Source organism: Stegostoma tigrinum, chromosome 42 (assembly GCF_030684315.1).
Source record: "Stegostoma tigrinum isolate sSteTig4 chromosome 42, sSteTig4.hap1, whole genome shotgun sequence".
Taxonomy (NCBI): Eukaryota; Metazoa; Chordata; class Chondrichthyes; order Orectolobiformes; family Stegostomatidae; genus Stegostoma; species Stegostoma tigrinum.
In genome coordinates, this window is record NC_081395.1 from 11,103,565 (window position 1) to 11,130,533 (window position 26,969).

The 26,969-nt window shown below is 53.3% G+C and overlaps 1 protein-coding gene across 2 annotated transcripts; it reads right to left on the reverse strand.

The window, feature by feature from the left end:
• Positions 1-741: 741 nt before the first annotated feature.
• On the reverse strand, positions 742-25,834 carry LOC125449210 (malate dehydrogenase, cytoplasmic-like). Of its 2 annotated transcripts, none has more exons than XM_059641434.1 (10): positions 25,764-25,834; positions 21,431-21,529; positions 20,243-20,339; positions 15,653-15,828; positions 13,792-13,914; positions 12,405-12,575; positions 12,214-12,312; positions 11,429-11,518; positions 10,435-10,548; positions 742-4,124 (listed from the first exon to the last, which is right to left on the reverse strand). In XM_059641434.1, exons 1-10 carry the CDS (start codon positions 25,764-25,766, stop codon positions 4,062-4,064), a joined length of 1,035 nt encoding a protein of 344 aa, XP_059497417.1. In that variant the 5' UTR covers positions 25,767-25,834; the 3' UTR covers positions 742-4,061. The 2 variants fall into 2 exon arrangements, with proteins under 2 accessions (XP_059497417.1, XP_059497418.1); XM_059641435.1 differs by having other exon boundaries at positions 744-4,124; positions 10,428-10,548.
• Positions 25,835-26,969: the final 1,135 nt, after the last annotated feature.

Genomic DNA, 26,969 nt, shown 5'->3' on the forward strand with positions numbered 1-26,969 from the left:
CTGTCCTGGAAGTATTTGACGGGGGACAGTGTCGAGGGGGCTTTATTCTGAATCTAACCCCGTGCTGTCCCTGTCCTGGAAGTATTTGATGAGGGACAGCATAGAGGGAGCTTTTACTCTGCACCTAACCCTGTGCTATCCCTGTCTGGGGAGTGTTTGATGGGGGACAGTGTAGAGAAAGCTTTACTCTGTATCTAACCCCGTGCTGACCCTGTTATAGCAGTGTTTGATCAGGGACTGTGTAGAGAGAGCTTTACTCTGTATCTAACCCCATGCTATCCCTGTCCTGGGAGTGTTTGATTGTGGGGGGGGGGGGAGAAAACAGTGTAGAGGGAGCTTTACTCTGTATCTAACCCCATGCTGTCCCTGTCCCTGGGAGTGTTTGATGGGGGGGAACAGTGTAGAGGCAGCTTTACTCTGTATCTAACCCTGTGCTGTCCCTGTCCCTGGGAGTGTTTGATGGAGTTCAGCCCTAAATTATGATTAGACGCCAAGTATCTGGGACATTATCGAGTGAGATCATGCTCTGCACAGAAGTAGCTGCCGTATTTCCCAACCAGTAAAACTGCTCCGTCCGTTGTGAAACCAGTCGAATCCTCCAGGAGTTCGGAAGTGAAACATAATCTCTTCGTTGTGCGCCCCCCAGCCCCAACCCAAGTCTACATCCTGGGGCAGACTAATCTGCATTATTTTCCTGCAGAAGGCAGTGAGGACATTCTCCCACCCTCCCATATCCCTCTCCCTGACCCTTCCTTGACAGGATGTGGTCACAGCTGCTCACTGACTCTTGTTCCCAGGACCTCTACGCCTAACTCCTGGGAGGGCAAGGGGTTAGGGACATCAGCGCCCAACAGCAGAGGTCCCATCTCACGAGACAGTAGCAGCCAACCTGGTTCAAGATAACAAAGTGTGGAGCTGGATGAACGCAGCAGGCCAAGCAGCGTCTTAGGAGCACAAAAGCTGGCGTTTCGGGCCTAGACCCTTCATCAGAAAAGGGGGAGGGGGAATGGGTTCTGAAATAAATAGGGATAGAGGGGGAGGTGGATAGAAGATGGTTAGAGGAGAAGATAGGTGGAGCGGAGACAGACAGATCAAAGAGGCGCGGATGGAGCCTGTAGAGGTGAGTGATAGAGGGAGGAGATAGGTCAGTCCAGGAGGACGGACAGGTCAAGGAGGCGGGATGAGGTTAGTAGGTAGGAAACGGGAGTGCAGCTTGAGGTGGGAGGAGCGGATAGATGAGAGGAAGGACAGGTTAGGGAGGTGGAGATAATCTGGGCTGTTTTTGGGATTGCCAACCTGATTCAGTTTGTCTGCGATGCTGCCTGCGACTGAATGGGCTGTGGGATGACCTACAGGGGGCGCATGGCACCAGATTCAGCACACCTTGTGCCTGATCCACGCCATTCAGTGTAACCTCCCACATCTCCAAATCTTTTGTTCAACTGCAAGATGCTGTGGCAGGAGTGAGACAGAAAACTGCCAGCATTCAACCCTCAACGATTCTGGCCGAGAGGGAGCACAGGCCAGGCTCACAGACAGTAAGCGCTGCCCATGCCAGAGAATCTGGGATAGCACAGTGTGGAGCTGGAGGTACACAGTAGGCCAAGCAGCATCAGACGAGCAGGGAAGCTGATGTTTCGGGTCGGGACCCAGGCTCATATTCCCCTTGGTTGCAAAGATTTAACAGGTGACCTAGTCGAGGGGTATAAGGTGATCAAGGGCCAGACTTGGATCGGTTAGGACTGTATTCACTGGGATTTTTAGAAGAATGAGGGGGATCTCAGAGAAACCTACAAAACTCTAACAGGACCAGACATGATCAACACAGGAAGGATGTTCCCGATGACCTGGGGAGTCAGAACCAGGGGGTCACAGCCTAAGGGTTACAAGCTGGGCCATTTAGGACTGAGAACTGTCTTCACCCAGAGCGGGGAGCCTGTGCGATTCTCTGCCACAGAAAGAAGTTGAGATGAAAACATTGAATGTTTTCAGGAAGAGCTACAACATAGTTCTTAGAGCTAAAGAGATCACAGGGTTTTGGGAAGTGGGGGGAAAACAGGAATAGGGGGCTGAGTCAGATGATCTCATTGAATGGCAGAGCAGACGCATGGCCAACTCCTGCTCTTTTGCTTCTCAGATTACAGATGTTATCTATCGACCCTGTTCAGTGGTGGGCAGCACGTAGAACAGAGAGTCCTAAGGGTTCAGGTACATAATTCTGTGAAGTTTGGTCAGGTAAACGGTGGGGGGGGGGTTGCTTAAGAAGGCGTTTAGCACGCTTGCCTTCATTGCTCAGACCTTGGAGTACAGGAGCTGGGACGTCATGTTGAGGTTGTACAGGACGTGGGTGAGGCCTCTTCTGGAGCACTGTGCCCAGTTCTGGTCGTCCTATTATAGGAAGGATATTATTAAGCTGTAGAGGGTTTGGAAGAGATCTACCAGGGTTTGAGTTACGGGGAGAGATACGGAGAGGCTGGGACTTTTTTCACTGGAGTGTAGGAGGTTGAGAGGTGACATTATAGAGGTTTATAACATCATTAGGGACACAGATAAGCTGAACAGCAGATGTCTTTTCCCTAGGGTGGGGGAATTTCAAGACTAGGGAGCACATTTTTAAGGTGTGAAGGGAAAGATTTTTAAAAAGAGACATGGGGGACAATTTTTTTTTGCACAGAGAGTGGTTTGAGTGTGGAATAAACTTCCAGAGGTGGATGAGGGTACAGTTACAACACTTAAAAGACATGAATAGGAAATATTTGAAGGGTTATGGCAGGTGGAACTAGATCAGTTTGGGATCATGGTTGGCATGGAGTATCTTGCTGGGAGGTGAAAGAGTTTCTGTACGTCCTGAGGTCACGAAAGACGCAGAGGGAAACGCAAGCGCTCGTTTCTGAACGGGATGGGAAGTTCAGGTCATGATTGAGCCTCTGTGCGAACAATCCAACTCGCAAGCACGGTACGAGAGATCACTCTTATGGTGGGGCAGACAGTCTTTTTATTACGGCTCTGACAAGCAGCAAACAGGCTCCCAAATCACTGATGACCTGGACCGGCAGTGGCTCAGCAGCATCTCGCAACACTATCTGACCCCGTTGGACTGAGTCCTGTAACACTCCCGATGGAGCAAGGCAATGCACTGAACCAGGCTGTGCACTGGGCTGGCGAGTGGCAGCTGGGAAGGCACAGAGATACTTTTTGGGCAGGGACCCAGGTTTGGTACGATGATTTACCAGGATGCTACTGAGAACGGAAGGTTTGAGTTATAAGGAGCGGCTGGATTGCCGGGGACTCTTTTCCCCAAACCATCAGAGATAGAGGGGTGACCTTGTAGAGATAAGATGAATAAAAAAAGTCTTTTCCCCAGGGATAAGGGGAATTCAAAATTTGAGGGGCGAAGGTTTAAGGTGAGAGGGGGTAAGATTTAAAAGGAACTGGAGGGGCAACTATTTTACACAGAGCGTGGTACATGACAGGGGTACGGGCCAAATGCAGGCAGGTGGGACTGGTTTAGTTTCGGAACCTCGGTCAGCACGGACACGTTGGACTGAAGTGTGTGTGTGTGTGTGTGTGTGTGTGTGTGTGTGTGTGTGTGTGTGTAACAGAATGTGTCTGTGCAAGCGTGGGATGGGGTAAGGAGGGGTGGAGGAGGAGGAATACATCTGCATCTTTCCAGACTCTTAGCTGGTCCCAATCATCAGTTGTTAGCAGCTCATTGTGTTGTTGCAACATGGTCACTAAAGCAAGGATAGCTCCTGGTGCTCTTGCCCAGACTGTCCTGGGGAACATTAACTTGCACAGTTCCACAGTTTGGCGCAACGCTTTTGGACTGAATATCATGATGATTCATATTGGGCTGTTTTAGGTGTCACGTCACTGTGGATCTCTCCGCACCAGTCCAAGAAGGCAGCTCACCACCACCTTCCCCAGGACAACTAGGAGCGGATAGTTAATGCTGACCGGCCAGCAATATCCCACAAGTGAATAAAACCAAATGTCCAGATGTCAGGGTGGGCGGGGGATGTGAACAGAATGACAGTGTCTCCCATCAGTGTACTCATCCTTCAGCTTGGCTCTGAATCTCCGATCAATCTGTTAGGTCCCAGAATGAAGCTCTCAGAGGTTACCTGCAGACAGAAAAGGGAACCCAGTAACAAACCGTGTCCAGTTTTAATTGTATTCTTTTGAAGTGGTGACGGGGTTTAATTTTAATTTCAACTGCCCAGCACAGAGTTTGACGCACTGCAAAACTCCCTCTACACCATCTCAGACAACCATTTCTAGGACAGTTAGTGGAGGCAAGGGACACATTCCTGAGGGGGATTGGCATTGTCCTCTCCACTGAACAGTGTCGCTCCACTGAATATTATTAAACTGGGGAGAGTTCAGGAGAGGTTTACCCAAGGTTTGAGTTATGGATAGGCTGGGATGTTTGAGATGTTTCCTCAGGGCTAGAAAAGAATTTGCAGTGCGAGGGTCTGCTCATTGGTGGTAAATACATAAAACAATGACATAGACAGAGCTAGAAAGAAAGGTTCTGCTCAATCATGTGAAGAGCCAGGCATCAAATCAAGAAGCAGAACCACAAAAGGAACTGATCTCTGTATTCGTACAAATTGCCATTCGGCAAACATCAAGAAAGAAATGAATTCGCGGCTCAAAGACCAATGCGGGAGAAGTGGATTCTCCAGGATGAGTGCTGGAGAAAGTGGAGCCTGTTCCAGCAGGAAAAGGGCTCCAGTCTGGGAAGATGTGGTTAATCAAAGAGGCAAAACAAAGGTGTTACAGGGAATAATAAACAGACCGTAATAGAAAAGGATAGAGTGTTCAAGTTAATGAGTGAATCAACAGATAGTCCAGAATTTACAAAAGTATCGAAAGGACAAAATGTAGGCTCTGTATCTGAATGCGCATAGCTTCAAAACAAAACTGATCAGCCGAGAGGACAAACAGCAATGAATATGATCTGACTTACAGAGAACTGGCAGTAGGCTGACTTAGACTGGGACTTCAATTTGCAAGGGCGCATGACATTAAGTAGGGACAGCAAGTCAGGAAAATGTGGTGGGGTGGCTTTATTAATTAACAAAGTCATATAGTCATACAGCACGGGAACAGACCCTTCGGTCCAACCTATCCATGCCGACCTGTTACCCTAAATTAATCCAGTCCCATTCGCTCGCATTTGGCCCATATCCCTCTAAACCCTGCCTATCCATGTACCCATCCAGTTGCCTTTTAAATGTTGTAACTATACCAGCCTCCAGCCCTTCCTCTGGCAGCTCCTTCCACACACGCACCATCCTCTGTGTGAAAAAGTTGCCCCTTGGGTCCCTGTTAAATCTTGCCCCTCTCACCTTAAACCTGTGCCTCTCTAGTTTTGGACATATCTACCCTGGGGAAAAAGAACTTGGCTATTCACCCTATCCATGCCCCTCATGATTTTATTAACCTCTATAAGGTCCCCGCCTCAGCCTCCGACGCTCCGGGGAAAATAGTCCCAGCTTCTCCCTGTAGCTCAAACCCTCCAACCCTGGCAACATCCTTGTAAATCTTTTCTGAATCTTTTCAAGTTTAACAACATCTTTTCAATAGCAGGGAGACCAGAATTCCAAAGTATTCCAAAAGTGGCCTCACCAATATCTTGTACAGCCACAACAAGACCCTCCCAACTCCTACACTCAACACACTGACCAATAAAGGCCAGCGTCCCAAAGACTTTCCTGACCGCCCTGTCTACCTGCAACTCTACTTTGAAGGAACTATGAACCAACAGTCCACGGTCTCTTTGTTCAGCAACTCTTCCCAGGACCTTACCATTAACTGTATAAGTCCTGCCTTGGTTTGCCTTTCCAAAATGCAGCACCTCACATTTATCTCAATTAAATTCCATCTGCCATTGGCCCATTGGCCCGTCTGACCAAGGTCCCATTTAACTCTGAGGTAACCTTCTTCGCTGTCCATTACACCTCCAATTTTGGTGTATGCTACAAACTTACTAACCGTACCTCCTACATTCACATCCAAATCATTTATATAAATGACAAAATGCAGTGGACCCAGCACCAATCGTTGTGGCTCACTGCTGGTCACAGGCCTCCAGTCTGCAAAGCAGCCTCCCCTACCACCCTCTGTCAGTTCTGTATCCGATGTGCTAGCTCTCCCTGTATTCCATGTGACCGAACCTCGCTAACCAGTCCACCATGGTGAACCATGTCCAACGCTTTACTGAAGCTGTGCCTACCACTCTGCCCTCATCAATCTTCTTTGTTACTTCTTCAAAAAAACTCATCAGTGAGACACGATTTCCCAAGCACAAAGCCATGTTGGCTATCACTAATCAGTCCTTGGCTTTCCAAGTACGTGTAAATCCTGCTCCTCTGACTGACATTGGGCTCACTGGTCAATGGTTCCCTGGCTTTTCCTTACCACCTTTCTTAACTAATTGCACAACATTAGCCAACGTCCTGACTTCCAGCTGCACACGATGGTGCAGGTATCTCAGCCAGGGGCCCCAGAAATCACTTCCGTAGCTTTCCAGAGTTCTCGGCTCTCGGGGACTTATGCACCTTTATGTGTTTGAAGACATCCAGCACCACCTCCTCTGTAATACAGACACTTTGCAAGACATTACTACTTATTTCCCCAAGTTCTGCAGCTTCCAATCCTCCTCCACAGTTACCACTGATGGGAAACACCAATGATGGTATTTGCCACATATAGGATGACCGAAGTAAATAGATTCTTGATAAGTAAAGAGGATGAAGGTTATCAGGGGCAGACTGGACTGTGGAATAGTTAAGTGATGGTGGAGCTCAATTTAGCACGGCCAATCCACCGTAACCCGCACATCCCTGGGCACAATGGGACAATTTAGCATGGCCAATCCACCCTAACCTGCACATCCCTGGGCACTATGGGACAATTTAGCACGGCCAATCCACCCAAACCCGCACATCCCTGGGCACTATGGGACAATTTAGCACGGCCAATCCACCCGAACCCGCACATCCCTGGGCACTGTGGACAATTTAGCACGGCCTATCCACCCTAACCTGCACATCCCTGGGCACTATGGGACAATTTAGCACGGTCAATCCACCCTAACCTGTACATCCCTGAGCACTATGGGACAATTCAGCACGGCCAATCCACCCTAACCTGTACATCCCTGGGCACTATGGGACAATTCAGCACAGCAAATCCACCCTAACCCGCACATCCCTGGGCACTATGGGACAATTTAGCACGGCCATTCCACCCTGACCCGCACTTCCCTGGGCACTATGGGACAATTTAGCACAGCCAATCCACCCTAACCCGCACATCCCTGGACACTATGGGACAATTTAGCACGGCCAATCCACCCTAACCCGCACATCCCTGGGCACTATGGGACAATTTAGCACGGCCAATCCACCCTAAGCCGCACATCCCTGGGCACTATGGGACAATTTAGCACGGCCAATCCACCCTAACCCGCACACCCCTGGGCACTATGGGACAATTTAGCACGGCCAATCCACCCTAACCTGCACATCCCTGGGCACTATGGGACAATTTAGCACGGACAATCCACCCTAACCTGCACATCACTGGGCACTATGGGACAATTTAGCATGGCCAATCCACCCTAACCCGCACATCCCTGGGCACTATGGGACAATTTAGCACGGCCAATCCACCCTAAGCCGCACATCCCTGGGCACTATGGGACAATTTAGCATGGCCAATCCACCCTAACCTGCACATCCCTGGGCACTATGGGACAATTTAGCATGGCCAATCCACCCTAACCTGCACATCCCTGGGCACTATGGGACAATTTAGCACGGCCAATCCACACTAACCTACACATCCCTGGACACTATGGGACAATTTAGCATGGCCAATTCACCCTAACCCGCACATCCCTGGGCATTAAGGGACAATTTAGCACGGCCAATCCACCCTAACCCGCACATCCCTGGGCACTATGGGACAATTTAGCTCGGCCAATCCACCCTAACCCGCACATCCCTGGGCACTATGGAACAATTTAGCACGGCCAATCCACCCTAACCCGCACATCCCTGGGTACTATGGGACAATTTAGCACGGCCAATCCACCCTAACCCGCACATCCCTGGGCACTATGGGACAATTTAGCACGGCCAATCCACCCTAACCCGCACATCCCTGGGCACTATGGGACAATTTAGCACGGCCAATCCACCCTAACCCGCATATCCCTGGGCACTATGGGACAATTTAGCACGGCCAATCCACCCTAACCCGCACATCCCTGGGCACTATGGGACAATTTAGCACGGCCAACCCACCCTAACCCGCACATCCCTGGGCACTATGGGACAATTTAGCACGTCCAATCCACCCTAACCCGCACATCCCTGGGCACTATGGGACAATTTAGAACGGCCAACCCACCCTAACCTGCACATCCCTGGGCACTATGGGACAATTTAGCACGGCCAATCCACCCTAACCCACACATCCCTGGGCACTATGGGACAATTTAGCACGGCCAGTCCACCCTAACCCGCACATCCCTGGGCACTATGGGACAATTTAGCACGGCCAATCCACCCTAACCCGCACATCCCTGGGCACTATGGGACAATTTAGCACGGCCAACCCACCCTAACCTGCACATCCCTGGGCACTATCTTAATTTGATGATGGAGCAGATTTCGGGTCAAATGGCTCAGTACTGCTCCCACTTCATATGTGTTTGTGATAGATGGCACACTCATCCAAGGGCATGTTTTGTCCTAAATGGTGTCAAAATTCATGTGTGTTGTTGGAGTTGCACTCAGCCAAGCAATTACAGTATGCCATCACTCTCAGGAAGTTTAGCTGGTGGACAGGTTCTGAGGAGACAGGTGAGGAGTTAGGACTGTGGTTAGCAATGCTGCCTCACGGCGCCAGGGACCCGGGTTCAATCCCACCCTCGGGTGACTGTCTGTGTGGAGTTTGCACATTCTCCCCGTGTCTGCGTGGGTTTCCTCGGGGATCCTTCCAAAGTCCAAAGGTGTGCAGATTAGGGTGGGTTGGCCGTGCTAAATTGTCCCATAGTGCCCAGGGATGTGCGGGTTAGGGTGGATTGGCCGTGCTAAATTGTCCCATAGTGCCCAGGGATGTGCAGGTTAGGGTGGATTGGCCGTGCTAAATTGTCCCATAGTGCCCAGGGATGTGCGGGTTAGGGTGGATTGGCCGTGCTAAATTGTCCCATAGTGCCCAGGGATGTGCGGGTTAGGGTGGATTGGCCGTGCTAAATTGTCCCATAGTGCCCAGGGATGTGCGGGTTAGGGTGGATTGGCTGTGCTAAATTGTCCCATAGTGCCCAGGGATGTGCAGGTTAGGGTGGATTGGCTGTGCTAAATTGTCCCATAGTGCCCAGGGATGTGCGGGTTAGGGTGGATTGGCCGTGCTAAATTGTCCCATAGTGTCCAGGGATGTACAGGTTAGTGTGGATTGGCCGTGCTAAATTGTCCCATAGTGCCCAGGGATGTGCAGGTTAGGGTGGGTTGGCCGTGCTAAATTGTCCCATAGTGCCCAGGGATGTGCAGGTTAGGGTGGATTGGCCGTGCTAAATTATCCCATAGTGCCCAGGGATGTGCAGGTTAGGGTGGGTTGGCCGTGCTAAATTATCCCATAGTGCCCAGGGATGTGCAGGTTAGGGTGGGTTGGCCGTGCTAAATTATCCCATAGTGTACAGGGATGTGCGGGTTAGGGTGGATTGGCCGTGCTAAATTGTCCCATAGTGCCCAGAGATGTGCGGGTTAGGGTGGATTGGCCATGCTAAATTGTCCCATAGTGTCCAGGGATGTGCAGGTTAGGGTGGATTGGCCATGCTAAATTGTCCCATAGTGCCCAGAGATGTGCGGGTTAGGGTGGATTGGCCATGCTAAATTGTCCCATAGTGTCCAGGGATTGCCCAAGCAACTTTTGTTCATATGCAGGGAGCGGTTCTCTGCAAACAAACAGAATGCATTGCACTGATTTGGAAATACTGGGGAGTTCAGGGAGCTGTTAATCCTCTGTTACTTTCTCTGTCTACACAATCAGAGTTGAGTCACCAATCAGCAGCCGCTTCTCCTTCTGCGTTACTGCTTGAATTTTTTCAATCTTTCGCTTGATACTGAAGGGTGTGAGATGAAAAGCAACATTTCCCCTTTTAGAAACAGTCAACTTGTGAACAGCCAGGGAATTGTTGCAACCTACACAGAACTGGCCGATCTCTGTTACGATGAAGGTGCAGGGCGCAGGCACTGAATGGAATGACACATTAAGACAGTAGAGTGGGAAATCCCTCACTGACCAGGGTCAGGGATATCAGGTTGTCTGCCTCCATTTGCACTGTGCATTCCCCTCGGAGGCGATTTTGGGGGGCAAGGGGTGTTCCCAGTAACACAGGGGCATGTACTTACTCCTCACCAGTGCTCTCAGGGCTCTCTCCCGCTCCTTGACCAGCTCCCGGGCTGACTGGGCCATCCTTAACCGGGAGTCATCAGAAACCCTCAGGCCAGGCACGATCTGCCAATTACCATCCTGAAAACAGAGACAGGCCATGAGCAGATGGCACTGTACAATGGGCACACTGGTCAATGACTGAGCCACCATACACTTGGTATCCCTTCATGAACACGTTCCACTGCCAGCTCAGGCAGGCAATTCGACTGTTGAAGGTGTCACAGTCAAACCTGTCTCCCAGTTATTCCCTCTTTGGCAGCATTAGGACACAGGGATTAATTTGCCAATGTTCATTTCTAACACACAATGATACTGTGCGTTGCTACACTACCTTTAAGATGGCAATAGCTCAACAGACATGAACAGGAGCACCGCCACGCACATTCTGACCTGACCTCTGTAATGGCTAAGCAAGGTACAACTGCTTCAACTGCTTGGGAAGAGATAACAAATGCTGGCCTGGCCGATGGGTCCCATAGGCCCAGGAGGGAATAAACGTATACCAAGCACTGGTCCTCCGACAGCGCCCGCTCCCTCAGCGCTGACCCTCCGACAGCGCCCGCTCCCTCAGCGCTGACCCTCCGACAGCGCCCGCTCCCTCAGCGCTGACCCTCCGACAGTGCGGCGCTCCCTCAGCACTGACCCTCCGACCGGGCGACACTCCCTCAGCACTGACCCCCTGACAGTGCCCACTCCCTCAGCACTGACCCTCCCACAGTGCTCGCTCCCTGAGCAACTGACCCTCCGACAGTGCCCACTACCTCAGCACTGACCCTCTGACAGTACGGCGCTCCCTCAGCACTGACCCTCCCACAGTGTCCACTCCCTCAGCACTGACCCTCCGACAGTGCGGCGCTCCCTCAGCACTGACCCTCCGACAGCGCGAGGCTCAGTCAAATGGCTGCCTGAGGTTTAGCCTGCATGTGGAAGTCAAGGTTCTTAAGTGTATTGTATGTACCTTTACAGACACTGGAAAAGAATAAATAAGCTGCTCAGGAACTCCATAGGAATTTCCATTAGAGAGGACTCCCATCGACAACAACTCGCCCTGCAAATGTCAGAAATGGGTCAGTCTTGAATAACAATGAGTAAGTATTGACCAAAAGTGAGTCACTGCAGGTCGACAGAGTGTTGTTGGTGTGATTCAACAGTGAGCGAGCGTGTGTCAACTGCCAGCTGCATCAACAGCGAGACAGCGTGGGTGACCGGGCATGGGCACACAAGAGACTCTGGGCTAACAGTGAATGGGTATGGGCCAAAGGGGAGCTAGCACTGGCAGACAGTGTGGGCTGTTGAAACAGGTGCAATTATTTTATGAGGAGCACTTCCAGCAGCTGGTTATAGAGACTCCCAGTCTGTACGTCTGTGTGTATGTGTGTATTACCGGTGCTCATGTTGCCCCAGCCACCACCATCAGCAATGTCACTGGGCCCACATATTATTCTCTCTGCTCCTCCCCACCGTGCAGCTGACCAGGATTATAGCAACACTCTCACAATGAGGAGTGTGGGGTCAGCCAACCCGTGTCCCCCGCCGTCAAGCACCCACCCACCCCCCGCCACCCGTTTGGCCCTCTCAGTCTTGCTACGGGGCGCTGCAGGTGTTTTGAAACTTCAGAATGCGGGGAAAGTGAGAGGCTACAGGGCTCTAAGCAGGGAGCTCAGGCGAGGTATACTGGTGAATCGAAAGATTTCCCCCACCCCATCGTCTATACCATTAATATCACCCCATTAGATAGCGTACCTCCTGTGTCCCAGACCACAGCGCCCGCAGGTGGTCACAGATGGCACTCACAACTGACATGGCGCAGCCCATCATAGTTTCCCCTCGCTGTCGGGCAGCCTGAGGAGGGAGAATGAAAGAGAGCGTGAAAGGTCAGTCACTGAGGGAGGCAGAAGACAGCACCAGGAACTTGGGAAAAGAGTTTCACTCACCTGCCCCACCAAAAAGTGCCTCACCGTAACAGAGCCTCCAGGCAGCCTGAACGGACGGGAGTCACATGTGACCATGGCGTGCTCGAAGTCAGGGTGCAGCATGCCCGAAGAGTTGCCCCAGACGATCACGTTCCGCACGGCTCTTGCGCCGGTCCCCAGGGCGAGGGCCAGCTGCAACCACGGAGCGATACAACACGGTCAGCCTCATTAACCCGGGATCTCACCTCGATACAATCAAAATCCACACGCCCCACCCCCACCCCGACTCCACCAAACACAGCCTCACCGGGCCTCCCGGAGATCTCAACCCCTCCCCAAACAAACGTCCAGCCTCAGACTCCACCTGCCTGCCCTTTCTTTGTAACCTGCTCTGATAGCATCACCCCTCACAACTTCTACCGAAACCCTGAGATCTCCTCACCATCACCACCCTCTCATAACCCACCCCCCCCCCCCACCGCCACTGGCCCTACAATCACCCCCACCAGGGGCGTCCCACCCCCACCTGATCTTGGTAACCTCCCCTAATTGTGAAAACCCCCACCTCTGATACCTCACTCCTGCCCCCAAGCCTGGTCTCTATCTATCAGCCCAACAAACATCCCCTGAAAATTCACAGCCGTCCATCCGTGAAGCCCGAACCCTATGTGCTGCCATGGAGTGAGATCTTAAAACTTCCTCCCGCCCTACGAGACCTCCCCCCAACATCGGAGTCATGCTGTATCTCTGTAACCTACAGCAACCCTGCAGACACACTGGATCTCAACCCCTCCCTATCTTCATCACCTCCTCCAGCTGCCCTGGAAACCACTCCCTCTGATACCTCCTATCCCTCTCTGATTGTGCAATGCCTCCCACCACCCCTCTGCGCCCTCCCCACCAACAGGAGAGAGCTCAGCCTCCCCTCCTCCCTATGACTGAAACCACCTCGCTCCCTACAAATCAAACCCCACCGCCGCCAAAACCTCCAGGCTCCTCGTGCTCCCGGTCTCTTGAGCATCCCAATTCCTATCGCTCCAGCTTCCTGAGTCCTAAAGTTCTAGGATTCCCTCCGTAAATCTCTCCAATTCTCTCTCTCCCCACCTCTCCCACCACCACCCCAAGCCTCCTTGAACCCCTCTGAAGACTGAGCCGTTCGTCCAAGCTTTTGTGGTCTCCTTCTCTGTCCCTGCCATCGGGGAACGTCTCATGAGGCGGTGACATGACCATGCGTGACCCTGTTCACGGGGTGGGGTTCAGGGCCGGCACTGCGCTGGGGTCAGGAGACGAGACCGGGGGGGGGGGGGGGGGGGGGGGGGGGGGGGGAGATGGTAGAAGGAGTAGCAGGAGGAGGAGGAGGCGGGCAACAGCTCTTCGGGCGCACCATCTCGTCCAGGTGGCACCTTACCCGGGCCTGAGCTCGGTTCTGGTCCAGTCGCGTCAGGCAGGAGAAATTCGCCGGTGGGATAGATGGTGCTGACATCATGGCGACGAGGCAATTGGTGTTGGCAGGGCTGCCTACCGCCAGAACCTGCAGCAATGAGAGAGAGGGAGAGAGAGGGAGAGAGAGTCAGAGAGAGAGAGAGAGGGGGTCAGAGAGAGAGAGAGAGGGTCAGAGAGAGAGAGAGAGGGTCAGAGAGAGAGAGAGGGTCAGAGAGAGAGGGTCAGAGAGAGAGGGTCAGAGAGAGAGGGTCAGAGAGAGAGGGTCAGAGAGAGAGGGTCAGAGAGAGACAGAGAGAGTCAGAGAGAGAGAGAGAGTCAGAGAGAGACAGAGGGTCAGAGAGAGACAGAGGGTCAGAGAGAGACAGAGGGTCAGAGAGAGACAGAGGGTCAGAGAGAGACAGAGGGTCAGAGAGAGAGAGAGAGGGTCAGAGTGAGAGAGAGAGGGTCAGAGTGAGAGAGAGAGGGTCAGAGTGAGAGAGAGAGGGTCAGAGTGAGAGAGAGAGGGTCAGAGTGAGAGAGAGAGGGTCAGAGAGAGAGAGAGAGAGTCAGAGAGAGAGAGAGAGAGTCAGAGAGAGAGAGAGAGAGTCAGAGAGAGAGAGAGAGAGTCAGAGAGAGAGAGAGTCAGAGAGAGAGAGAGAGTCAGAGAGAGAGAGAGACAGAGGGTCAGAGAGAGACAGAGGGTCAGAGAGAGACAGAGGGTCAGAGAGAGAGAGGGGGTCAGAGAGAGAGAGGGGGTCAGAGAGAGAGAGGGGGTCAGAGAGAGAGGGTCAGAGAGAGAGAGGGTCAGAGAGAGAGAGAGAGAGAGAGAGAGGGAGAGAGAGCGTGGAGGGGGGAAAGGGACAAAGAATAAGATGAACAGCTCGGGTCATGGAGCTTCTTGACCAAACAAGCTGCACTGTACTGTTCGCACTGCACCTGTGGGTACAGGTTCCAGTTAGACTGACCAGGATTTGAATGGTTAGGTACTCGCTTTTGGCCAGCAGGGATACGACAGGCCAAATAGCCTCTTTCCTCGCTGTGGATCTCTATGACTGGTTTGAGAATCTGGCAGCAGCAATCAGCTGAAAAATACATTGCACAGCTTCAGACTGAAACCATCTTTAAGGGAGGAACGGCAGCAAGAAACTCAGGGGCAGTGGGTGGAGGCTGTTCGGCCCATCGCTCTCCCGAGTTCCCACTTAGTGCAGAGCCACCGCTCGGAATCTCCGGCGCATGAAGCCTTGAAAATTTCATTCGCTTTGCTTCAGATGAGAATCAGCTTGTGAATGATAGGCACCAGGGCTTCCCGAACTGAGGGCTGGGCCAACACGTTGGGTGGCAAGCACTGACCAATGTGGGGGGGGGGGGGGGGGGAATGGCCAACGGGGGGAGAGAACTGGCCAACGGGGGGGGAGCACTGGCCAATGGCAAGCATGAACCAAAAGGGGAGCACTGGCCAAGTGAGAACAGCACAGTTCCTATTCTCACAGGCTCCCAGTCTCTAGGTTTAATATCACCAACAAGCTGTGCAATGTGGGCTCAGCGCAGAAGAGGCTTGGGAAGGTGAACCCAACATTCGCAGCCCTTTCCCCACTGCCCACTGGACTGAGGGTCTCACCAAACCGGCGCAGAGCACAGTTGAATAGCGTCTGCAGCGATACCCAAACCCAACCCTGTTCCGCAGACGGGAGGCTGAGGTGATGGTCTGGCAAGAATAGTACTGGGCTGGGCTCTGCATCACAAATAAATAACTCAACACGTTATGCTGAAACTCAGTGATCAGCAGCTCAGAAAGGATGAGGGGCTGCAGTTATAGAGACAAAACATGAGGAATTACAGCCCTGTACCTTGACTGTCTTCTTGGCATATGTGTCTAAAGCCTTCCCCTGGGACCTCAATATCTGAACACTGCACTTGAACTGGTCATTGTTCTCCACGCTCTGTGCCTTGGGCATTGCTCCAAGCAGAACAGCAACATCCACATCTCTGAAGGCCACGTCATCACGGTCTGTCACAGTCACTCCTGCAGAAAACAGTGTAGCCACTTACTCATGGTTTGCCGACCACAAGGCGCAGCAATAATGAAACACAAAGAGAGAGTGTTAGAGACTCTCAGCGAGTCACAGAACCCCTAGCCTGTGGGTGCAGGCTATTCGAATCCAGGCCAACCCTCCAAAGAGCATCCCACCCACTCTCACCCCTTACCCCATCCCTGTAAGGCTCCATTTCCCACAGCCAATCCACCCTAACCTGCACATTCCTGGGCATTATGGAGTAATTTAGCACGGCCAATCCACCCTAACCTGCACATCTTTGGACTGTGGGAGGAAACCGGAGCACCCAGAGGAAACCCACACAGACACAGGGAGAATGTGCAAACTCCAGACAGACAGTTGCCCGAGGGTGGGATCGACCCCGGGTCCCTGGTGCTATGAGGAGGCAGTGCTAACCACCGTTCCTCCCGGTCTGGCAGCATCTGTACGTGGAGAAACAAGAGTTAACACTTCAAGTCCGGTGACCCTTTGTCAAGCTTCAGGAGTGACACCCGAATCAGGGCCTTCTGAGATATCTCTGTCTCTGTTCCTTTGTGGCTCCCTGCTTCTATCTCGAAGGAGCGGTCTCCGCATCTGTAGCACGATCTTGAAACTTAACCCTTTTCTGCACACAAATTTGTTGCTGCATTGGGGTGACTGATGCAATGGCACAGTCTTCCAGGTGATGACTTCCTCCCAAGACTGTCTTCCAAACCATTCCAAATATTTGGCAATAATTGCATCCAGCAGGGCTGAAGAAGGGTAAGATGTTAATTCCATTTTGCTTTCTCTCCACAGATCCTGCCTCACCTGCTGGGTTTCTCCAGGAATTTCCGCTTTCAGATCACCAGCATTTGGAGTGCAATTTTTATTTAGATAATGGTGGGGTTTTATTGAAAAGGCAATGTGGGTTACTCAAGAGAATCACAGGAAAAGAATAGAGCTACTCTGTTTTTACTTTATTTATCTTCCTTTCTTCATTCACGGGATGAGGGCATCACGGACCAGGGCAGCATTTTTTGCCCCCAAATTGCCCAGAGGGCAGTTAAGACACAACCACATTGCTGTGGGTCTGGAGACACATGTAGGCCAGACCAGGTAAGGATGGCAGCTTCCTTCCCTAAAGGGCATCAGTGAATCAGATGGGATTTTCCCGATAAAAACCGAAAGAACTGCAGATGCTGTAAATCCGGAACAAAAACAAAGTTGCTGGAAAAACGCAGCAGGTCTGGCAGCATCTGTGAAGACAAAAAAAACAGAGTTCTGAGCAAGGGTCACCGGACCCGAAACATTAACTCTGTATTTTCTTTCATAGATGCTGCCAGAGCTAGGGGTTTCTCTCAATAATTGGCAATGGGTTCACGATCATTGTTCAATTTTTAGTGAATTAAAATTCCACCATCTGCCAAGGCAGGATTTGAACCTGGCACCCCAGAGCGTCATCTGGTCTCTGTATTAACAATCCAGCGACAGTACCATTAGGCCCTCACTCCCCCGAAAATCAACCTTCTCATCTTTTACACCCACTCAATGCAACAGACAAGGTCTGGGTTTAACCTTAAACACAAAAAACTGACCCTCTGACAGTGCCCGCTCCCTCAGCACTGACCCTCCGACAGGGCCCGCTCCCTCAGCACTGACCCTCCGACAGTGCCCGCTCCCTCAGCACTGACCCTCCGACAGTGCCCGCTCCCTCAGCACTGACCCTCCGACAGTGCCCGCTCCCTCAGCACTGACCCTCCGACAGTGCCCGCTCCCTCAGCACTGACCCTCCGACAGTGCCCGCTCCCTCAGCACTGACCCTCCGACAGTGCCCGCTCCCTCAGCCCTGACCCTCCGACAGAGCCCGCTCCCTCAGCGCTGGCCCTCCGACAGTGCCCGCTCCCTCAGCGCTGGCCCTCCGACAGTGCCCGCTCCCTCAGCGCTGGCCCTCCGACAGTGCCCGCTCCCTCAGCGCTGACCCCTCCGACAGTGCCCGCTCCCTCAGCCCTGACCCTCCGACAGTGCGGCGCTCCCTCAGCACTGACCCCTCCGACAGTGCCCGCTCCCTCAGCACTGACCCCTCCGACAGTGCCCGCTCCCTCAGCACTGGCCCCTCCGAAGTGCCTGCTCCCTAAGCACTGACCCCTCTGAAGTGCCCGCTCCCTAAGCACTGACCCCTCTGAAGTGCCCGCTCCCTCAGCACTGACCCTCCGACAGTGCCCGCTCCCTCAGCACTGACCCTCCGACAGTGCCCGCTCCCTCAGCCCTGACCCTCCGACAGTGCCCGCTCCCTCAGCCCTGACCCTCCGACAGTGCCCGCTCCCTCAGCCCTGACCCTCAGACAGTGCCCGCTCCCTCAGCCCTGACCCTCCGACAGTGCCCGCTCCCTCAGCCCTGACCCTCCGACACAGCCCGCTCCCTCAGCGCTGACCCCTCCGACAGTGCCCGCTCCCTCAGCGCTGGCCCTCCGACAGTGCCCGCTCCCTCAGCGCTGGCCCTCCGACAGTGCCCGCTCCCTCAGCGCTGGCCCTCCGACAGTGCCCGCTCCCTCAGCGCTGGCCCCTCCGACAGTGCCCGCTCCCTCAGCGCTGACCCCTCCGACAGTGCCCGCTCCCTCAGCGCTGGCCCTCCGACAGTGCCCGCTCCCTCAGCGCTGGCCCTCCGACAGTGCGGCGCTCCCTCAGCACTGACCCCTCCGACAGTGCCCGCTCCCTCAGCGCTGGCCCTCCGACACAGCCCGCTCCCTCAGCGCTGACCCCTCCGACAGTGCCCGCTCCCTCAGCGCTGGCCCTCCGACAGTGCCCGCTCCCTCAGCGCTGGCCCTCCGACAGTGCGGCGCTCCCTCAGCACTGACCCCTCCGACAGTGCCCGCTCCCTCAGCACTGGCCCCGCCGAAGTGCCCGCTCCCTCAGCACTGACCCCTCTGAAGTGCCCGCTCCCTCAGCACTGGCCCTCCGACAGTACCCGCTCCCTCAGCACTGACCCTCCGACAGTGCCCGCTCCCTCAGCCCTGACCCTCCGACAGTGCCCGCTCCCTCAGCACTGACCCTCAGACAGTGCCCGCTCCCTCAGCCCTGACCCTCAGACAGTGCCCGCTCCCTCAGCGCTGACCCCTCCGACAGTGCCCGCTCCCTCAGCGCTGGCCCTCCGACAGTGCCCGCTCCCTCAGCGCTGGCCCTCCGACAGTGCCCGCTCCCTCAGCGCTGGCCCTCCGACAGTGCCCGCTCCCTCAGCGCTGACCCCTCCGACAGTGCCCGCTCCCTCAGCGCTGACCCCTCCGACAGTGCCCGCTCCCTCAGCGCTGACCCCTCCGACAGTGCCCGCTCCCTCAGCGCTGGCCCTCCGACAGTGCCCGCTCCCTCAGCGCTGGCCCTCCGACAGTGCGGCGCTCCCTCAGCGCTGGCCCTCCGACAGTGCGGCGCTCCCTCAGCACTGACCCCTCCGACAGTGCCCGCTCCCTCAGCACTGGCCCCGCCGAAGTGCCCGCTCCCTCAGCACTGACCCCTCTGAAGTGCCCGCTCCCTCAGCACTGGCCCTCCGACAGTGCCCGCTCCCTCAGCCCTGACCCTCCGACAGTGCCCGCTCCCTCAGCACTGACCCTCAGACAATGCCCGCTCCCTCAGCACTGACCCTCAGACAGTGCCCGCTCCCTCAGCCCTGACCCTCCGACAGTGCGGCGCTCCCTCAGCACTGACCCCTCCGACAGTGCCCGCTCCCTCAGCACTGGCCCCTCTGAAGTGCCCGCTCCCTCAGCACTGACCCTCCGACAGTGCCCGCTCCCTCAGCACTGACCCTCCGACGGTGCGGCGCTCCCTCAGCACTGACCCTCCGACAGTGCCCGCTCCCTCAGCACTTACCCTCCGACAGTGCCCGCTCCCTCAGCGCTGGCCCTCCGACAGTGCCCGCTCCCTCAGCACTGACCCTCCGACAGTGCGGCGCTCCCTCAGCACTGACCCTCCGACAGTGCGGCACTCCCTCAGCACTGTCCCTCCGACAGTGCCCGCTCCCTCAGCACTGACCCTCCGACAGTGCCCGCTCCCTCAGCACTGACCCTCTGACAGTGCCCGCTCCCTCAGCACTGACCCTCCGACAGTGCGGCGCTCCCTCAGCACTGACCCTCCGACAGTGCCCGCTCCCTCAGCACTGACAGTAGCTGTGTTGACTTTAGTTGTGGTTTCAAACCATAGCACACAACAAAGTCATGTGCCTTCTCTCTCTCTTCTTTCAACACGAGCTCCTAAAGTGGGTAAATTCATGAGAGGGAGAGGGTTATAATGGATGTGGTGAGTGAAGCGAGGAGCAGAAACTGCAGCACAGAGCCAGGAGGCATCATGGCTCATGCCTGTGGGGTTTACACATGATCAGCAAATAATCATTTTGTTTTCAATACCTGCATGGTGTGTTTTGTCATTGGCTTGTTACCTTGAAGGAGTTCAAAAGCACAGTCTTGCAGCTCCATCGCGACCCCTGACAACACACCCCACATCGTGGGGAGGTCCATCAGGACCAGAAATACAGGCTGCAAAAGAGGCAAAGGGGCTACGTTAGGGCAGGTAGAAGGAACATACAATCTAGAAGCAAGAGTAGGTCACTTGATCCTTCAAGACTCATTCAAGGGCTGATCTAATTAGTCCACATTCCTGTGTAACCCCAGTAACAGGTTACCCCTTACATAGCATAATCCTCTCATAGAGCGGCGCTCCCTTGGCACTGGCCCTCCGACGCCACGGCACTCCCTCGGCGCTGACCCTCCGACGGCACGGCGCTCCCTCGGCGCTGACCCTCCGACGGCGCGGCAATGACCCTCCGACGGCGCGGCGCTCTTCCAACTAATCAGCGGACAGAAGGTGTTCTTCTTACTTTGCCTCTGCTTATTTTACAAAAGGAATTGTCATCTTTGCACCTGATCGTTTACAAGTAGGAATCTGTCCCCATCCACTCTGTCAGCCCATTCATGATCTTGAACACCTTGATCAGATCTACTCTTCGCTACCCTCTCTCCTCTGACAACATTTTCAGCCTTTCCATCATTGAGCTCAACCACACACCAGCCTGATGGGACTGCTCATCAGATCGGAAGAAGACTGCGCAGGCCTGTTTTTTGTTTAAAAAAAAGTGTATTCTCTCTGATTCACCACAGATGCTGCCAGACCTTCAGCGTTTTCATTTTTCACTTAACAAGAAAGAACGTGACGCAAAACAAAGAAATTAAACCGCGAGAACATTAGTTGCAAAGTTGTGATTTCATTGTCTCTAGTTCAACACCGTCTTCTGTGAGAAGCTCAAAGATTAGCCCTGTGTCAAGTTTATGAATGTCTCTGGTCAGAAGTCATTCTGATTATAAATTTCCAGAGCTAGTGGATGTGGGTACAGTTGCAACGTTTAAAAGACATTTGGTTGAGCACATGAACAGGGAAAGGTTTGGAGGGATATGGGCTGGGAGCAGGCAGGAGGGACCAGTCTAGTTTGGGATTCTGGTTCTGTTTCCTCGCTGCATGACTCTGCAACTGGTTGATTTCCTGGGGATGGAAGCTGCAGCTGGCTGTGGAGGTGTGTGTCTGTGAGGCTCTGCAATCCCCTTTCGAATGACCTGTGCTGTTTGAGTCTTACCTGCTGCCTCCCGAACACCTCTCCGCTGGCTATCCTGGGGAGCAGGGAGTAGGCAATTGGACCGGAAGCTCCTGTCACCAGCACCTTCACTGGGTCAGCCTGCAACAAGGTTAGGAGAGGATCGCGTCAATCGTTACTGACGAGGCCGCCGCAACCGTCACCCAACCCTCGGTGTGCGAATGTGTCAGACTGAGCAGCCACCCACTGGGCAGCATCAACCTTCTCAAACTCTGCGCTGTCTCCAACATCCTCCAACTCATCCTTCTCCTCATTAGCTCTTCCTGGGACCAGCTTTAGGTAACACTAAGACGGGAGAAGACAGCCCCAGCGTTCTGCTGTGCTGGTCAACAAGGTCATCGCTGATCCAGCAATCCTTGGCTCCCCGTTCCTGCTTTTCCCCCTCGATTCCCCTCCCTGATTAAAAGTCTGTCCCAGCCCTGAATATACCTAATGACTCAGCCTTGGCAGCCCTCTGTGGTAAAGAATTCTACAGGTTCACTCCCCTCTGAGGGAACAAATTCCTCCTCATCTCAGTCTCAAGGACAGGGGATGGCCCAGTGGTATTTTTGATAAACTATCAATCCAGAGGCCCGGGCAATGTTCTGGAGGCCTGGGCTCAAATCCCACCTCAGCAGATGGTGCAATATGAATTCAATAAGAATCTGGAATTAGGAGATGAATGGCGACAATTAGTTCATTGCTGATTATTGGGAAAAACCCATCTGGTTCACTAATGTCCTTTGGAAGGAAACTGCCATCCTTATCTGGTCTGGGCCTACGTGACTCCAGACCCACAGCAATGTGGGTGACCCTTACCTGCCCTCTGGGCAATTAGGGCAATAAATGCTGGCCAGGCCAGCCACGCCCACATCCTATGAATAAAACAAAAAAAAATGAGTGTAATTCCTTACTCTGAAATGATAACCCTCTGGTCTTAGACTCTCCCACAAGGGGAACCAACCTCTCTACATCTACTCTGTCAAGTCCCCCTCAGAATCTTGTATGTTTCGCTAAAGCCTCCTCTCATTCTTCTAAACTCCAACAGGTACAGGCCCACCTATTCAGTTCTCCTCATTGGACAGTCCCTCCATTCCCAGGATCAACTAGTGGACATCTCTAGATAGCGTCCAATGCCGGTAAATCTTTCCTCAGATAAACTGTTCACTGCTTACCAGGTATGGTCTGACCGGTGCCTTGTAATATTTTAGCAAGACCTTCCGACTTTTTTACCCCATTCCCCGATGTAAGTAGACAGCATTTACAGCATAAAAACAGGCCATTTGGCCCATTTACATGGGTGTCCTCCAACCTACCCTTCGTCATCTTCTTCCATGCCTTTCTCCTCCATATGTTTATCCAGTTTCCCCTTAAATACATCTGCACTATTCAGCTCAGCCACCCCTGTTGCAGTGAGTCCCACATTCTCACCGCTCCCTGGGTAAACCAGTCCCTCCGGAGTTACTGGGGAGTGTCGCAGTGAGTTCCACATTCTCACCGCTCCCTGGGTAAACCGGTCCCTCCGGAGTTACTGGGGAGCGTCGCAGTGAGTTCCACATTCTCACCGCTCCCTGGGTAAACCGGTCCCTCCGGAGTTACTGGGGAGTGTTGCCAAACAGGCAGATCCAGGGCTGCAGGTACATAGTTCCTTGAAAGTGGAGTCTCAGGTAGACAGGGTGGTGAAGAAGGCATTTGTCGCTCGTGCCTTCATTGGTCAGTGCGTTGAGCATAGGAGCTGGAGGGTCACGTTGCGGTGGTACAGGGCATTGGTTAGGGCCACTTTTGGAATACTGCGTACAATTCTCCCTGCTACAGGTACGATTGACAGCGCACGGGAAAGAATTAAAAGGATGTTGCCAGGGTCAGAGGTTTTGAGCTACAGGGAGAGGCTGGATAGTCTGGGGTTATTTTCCCTGGAGTGTCGGAGGCGGAGGGCTGACTTTACAGAGGTTTATAAAATCACGCTAGGGTGAATAGACAAGGTTTTTTACCCCAGGGTGGGCGAAATCCAAAACTAGAGGGGCATAGATTTAACGTTTCTACTAGCAACGTTCAGGAAGGTCTTTCTCACTCCGAGCCTCCAATCGTGCCCTCTCTCAATCTTCCAAAAATTTCTCTCTCAACTTTCCTCTTACGGCATCCTAATCCCCAACGAATGCTAATCTCCTGATTCCCCACTTTCGTCAGGATTGATCATTCTTCACCAAACCCTGGTAACTGTCACCCCGAGTCTGCTTTCCTTCCCACTGTCAAATTTAAAACCTGCGTCCAAAATCCCTCCGCGGCCTCCTTCCCTCCATTTCTCTCTCTCACCACCTGCAGGCTGCAGAATTGTAAAAGGTTTGCCACCAAAATGAAGCCATTTGGCCCATCAGGTCCACGCCAGCAATCTTTTGCAGCGCCACAACCCTCCAGAATCTGGGCTCTCCTAATTCAGGCCTCTTGAGAATCCACTCATTTTACTGCTTGTGCCTTCAGCAGCCTGGAGTCTGTACTTTTGAATTCCCTCCCTAAGTATCTCTCTCCCTATCTATATCTAGCTTCCACGAAGATGCTCCTCAAAATCCAGCTGTTATTATCATCATCTCCACAGCATCTTCTTATTTTGTCTCATAATTGTTGTACAAAGTATTTACTGAATGCAAACTTATTTTTTCGCTTCACAGAGGTGAATCCCCTAAGTCAGCAATAAGTTCTTCACTTGCCATGTTTAGGATGATTACACTGCCGAATCTAGAAAGCTGAGACAGTGGAGATTTAAGTGTATACAATTATAACCAGGAATTATAACACACTAGATCGAGGGTACACAGTCTCAGAATATAGGATACAACATTTAGAACTGAGATGAAGAATCTCTTCTTCAGTCCAAGGACAGTGAATATTTGGAATTCTCTACCACCTAAAGCTGTGGAGGTCAAGAGGCTGAGTATATATATGAGAGCGATTGATATATTTTAGGTCATAATTGTACTGTATACAATTGCATTGTATTAAAAGCACTAAAGGGTAGATTAGATTCCCTACAGTGTGGAAATAGGCCCTTCGGCCAAACAAGTCCACACCGCCCCTTGCAGCATCCCACCCAGACCCATCCCCCTATAACTCACACACCCCTGAACACACAGGCAATTTAGCATGGCCGATCCACCCTAATCTGCACATCTTTGGACTGTGGGAGGAAACCGGAGCAAACCCACGCAGGCACGGGGAGAATGTGCAAACTCCGCACAGACAGTTGCCCGAGGGTGGGATCGAACCCAGGTCCCTGGCGCTGTGAGGCTGCAGTGCTAACCACTGAGCCACCGTGCCGCCCTATGGGGTAAGAAAGGAGGAAGAGAGGTCTCAGTCGGATAATCAGCCATGATCACGTTGGATGACACAGCAGGCTGGAAGGGCCGAGTGGTCTACGCCCTGCTGCTAGTTTCCGAGTTTTGCATTGGGAACAGTCCTCAAAAACGTGCAGCACCACCAGTGTCTCACCACAAGAGAAAAATGAAGGGCTCTGTACCAAGGCTTCAGCAGTGGGGAATGGCTGTGCAGAGTACTAGCCTGTTGAGATAATAAAATGTGAGGCTGGATGAACACAGCAGGCCAAGCAGCATCTCAGCTTTTGTGCTCCTGAGATGCTGCTTGGCCTGCTGTGTTCATCCAGCTTCACATTTTATTATCTTGGAATCTCCAGCATCTGCAGTTCCCATTATCTCTGATACTAGCCTGTTGAGAACCTGGTTACCAAGGACTGAAGTCTCACCATGGATGCCTTTCAATGAAAGGGGCTTGTTGCAATGAACCTGTTCTTGTTGAAAGGATGACTTCAGTGCACCCGCTGACGCTCTAAATAATCAGCTACAACTGCAGAATCGTGTAGGATGCCCAGACGCAAGAAAATAATCCTCAATTGGAGACAGAACGAAGACCGTTCGGCCCATTGACTCTATACTATCTCATGACGTTGGGCGGCGCCTTCTTCCCCTCTCTGATTGGCCGGGCTTCCATCCACTCAAGGCATACGGTCTCTGTAGTCACGTGCTGGCCACAAGCGCCGTCAAAATCACGTGACCACAACAAGCGGTCAATCACACGCTCGCCCCGCCCATTCTGGCCCCCTGCATCCAATCTGATTTCAACTCGCCCCACCCACAGCCAATCAGGATTCTTATTCATAATAGATCCCCGCCCAACAGCGATTCCAGTCTGTCGGCTGCCGACAGGCACAGGCCAATCAAGCTCCTGGTTCCTGCCGTGGTAAGCTAATCAGACAGTGATTCTTCCCTCTCCCACCATGAGCTAATGGCGCGGCGCCCCGCAGGCCTCCGGGCAGCGCCCGACTCACCATGACGGCGCTCGGCCTCGCTGCGAGAATGGCGTCGGGGAAAATGGCCAACGGATATCTCGGCCCGCCCCCTGCTTGCAGGCCCCGCCCTTTAACAACGGGTCCCGCCCTATGGTGAGGAACGAAGCTTCTAATTGGACGGGCGCCGTAACATGCTCCGCCCATGGGTAATGAACCCAACCTCCAATTGGAAGGGGCGCATCACAGGGTCCGCCCTCTGGTGATGAGTCCAGTTTCCAATTGGACAGGCTCCATAAGAGCTCCCGCCTTCTGATGAGGACCCCAGCTTCCAGTTTGAGAGACTCCACAACAGGCCCCGCCCACTGGTTTTCAGTCCGCGCCCCCAGGTGAGCCCCGCCCTTCAGTAATGTTCCGCCCCTGGAGTCCGGTCCAACCTTTGGGTGACACCCTGACAGGCTCCGCCCTTTCGAGTTGATTCGATCTTATTAACAGACCCCGCCCTTTTACGGCTGGACCTTCACCTTGGAGACAAATCCCTCCCCTGATGTAACCCCGCCCCAGTGGTCACAAGCCCGCCTTCTAACCACCTTCAAACAGCGCCTCACGGCTACCCGTGCCGTCTCCTGGTAACAAGCCACGCCCCCGGTGACGGATCGCACTCCCTGCCAATAGGCTCACCCATGGGCTTCAAACCCCACCCAGTGACTGCAAGCCCCGCCCCTGGTCCACGACCACACCCCTGAATGAAAGCCCCGCCTGTGAGAATCAAACCCCGCCCATTGACTGCAAGCCCCGCCCTTGTGGAGTTGATGCATAAGCTACGCCCACCTACCTCCAAAAAAGCAAGGCCACTCAGGCCTTCGTTTTTGTACTAGCCCTGCTCTGCAGCCTTCAGCATACAGCCTGCAGTTCAACAGCTACAGCCCATGAGCAATGCCCTCGCTCTCAGCTCCCTCAACGGGTCTGGCCTGTTCTCTGGTGTTAATGTCGGCTATTAACACCCTGTGATTGGTCTATATCTCTCCTCTTCCATTGCTTCATCGATTTTTCGAGTTCCCTTTGGGACTGTACTTGAAACGTTAACGCTGTTTCCTCTCTGCAAACATAGTGCCAGACCTGCTGAGTTTCTCCAGTGCTTTCTGCTTAATTTTTAAAACCTATTTTTCTAATCAACCTCTGATTACACACTTCTCGTGCAGATGTCACTAACCTGGGCCTCCTGATCCAGGAGTAGGAACACCACCA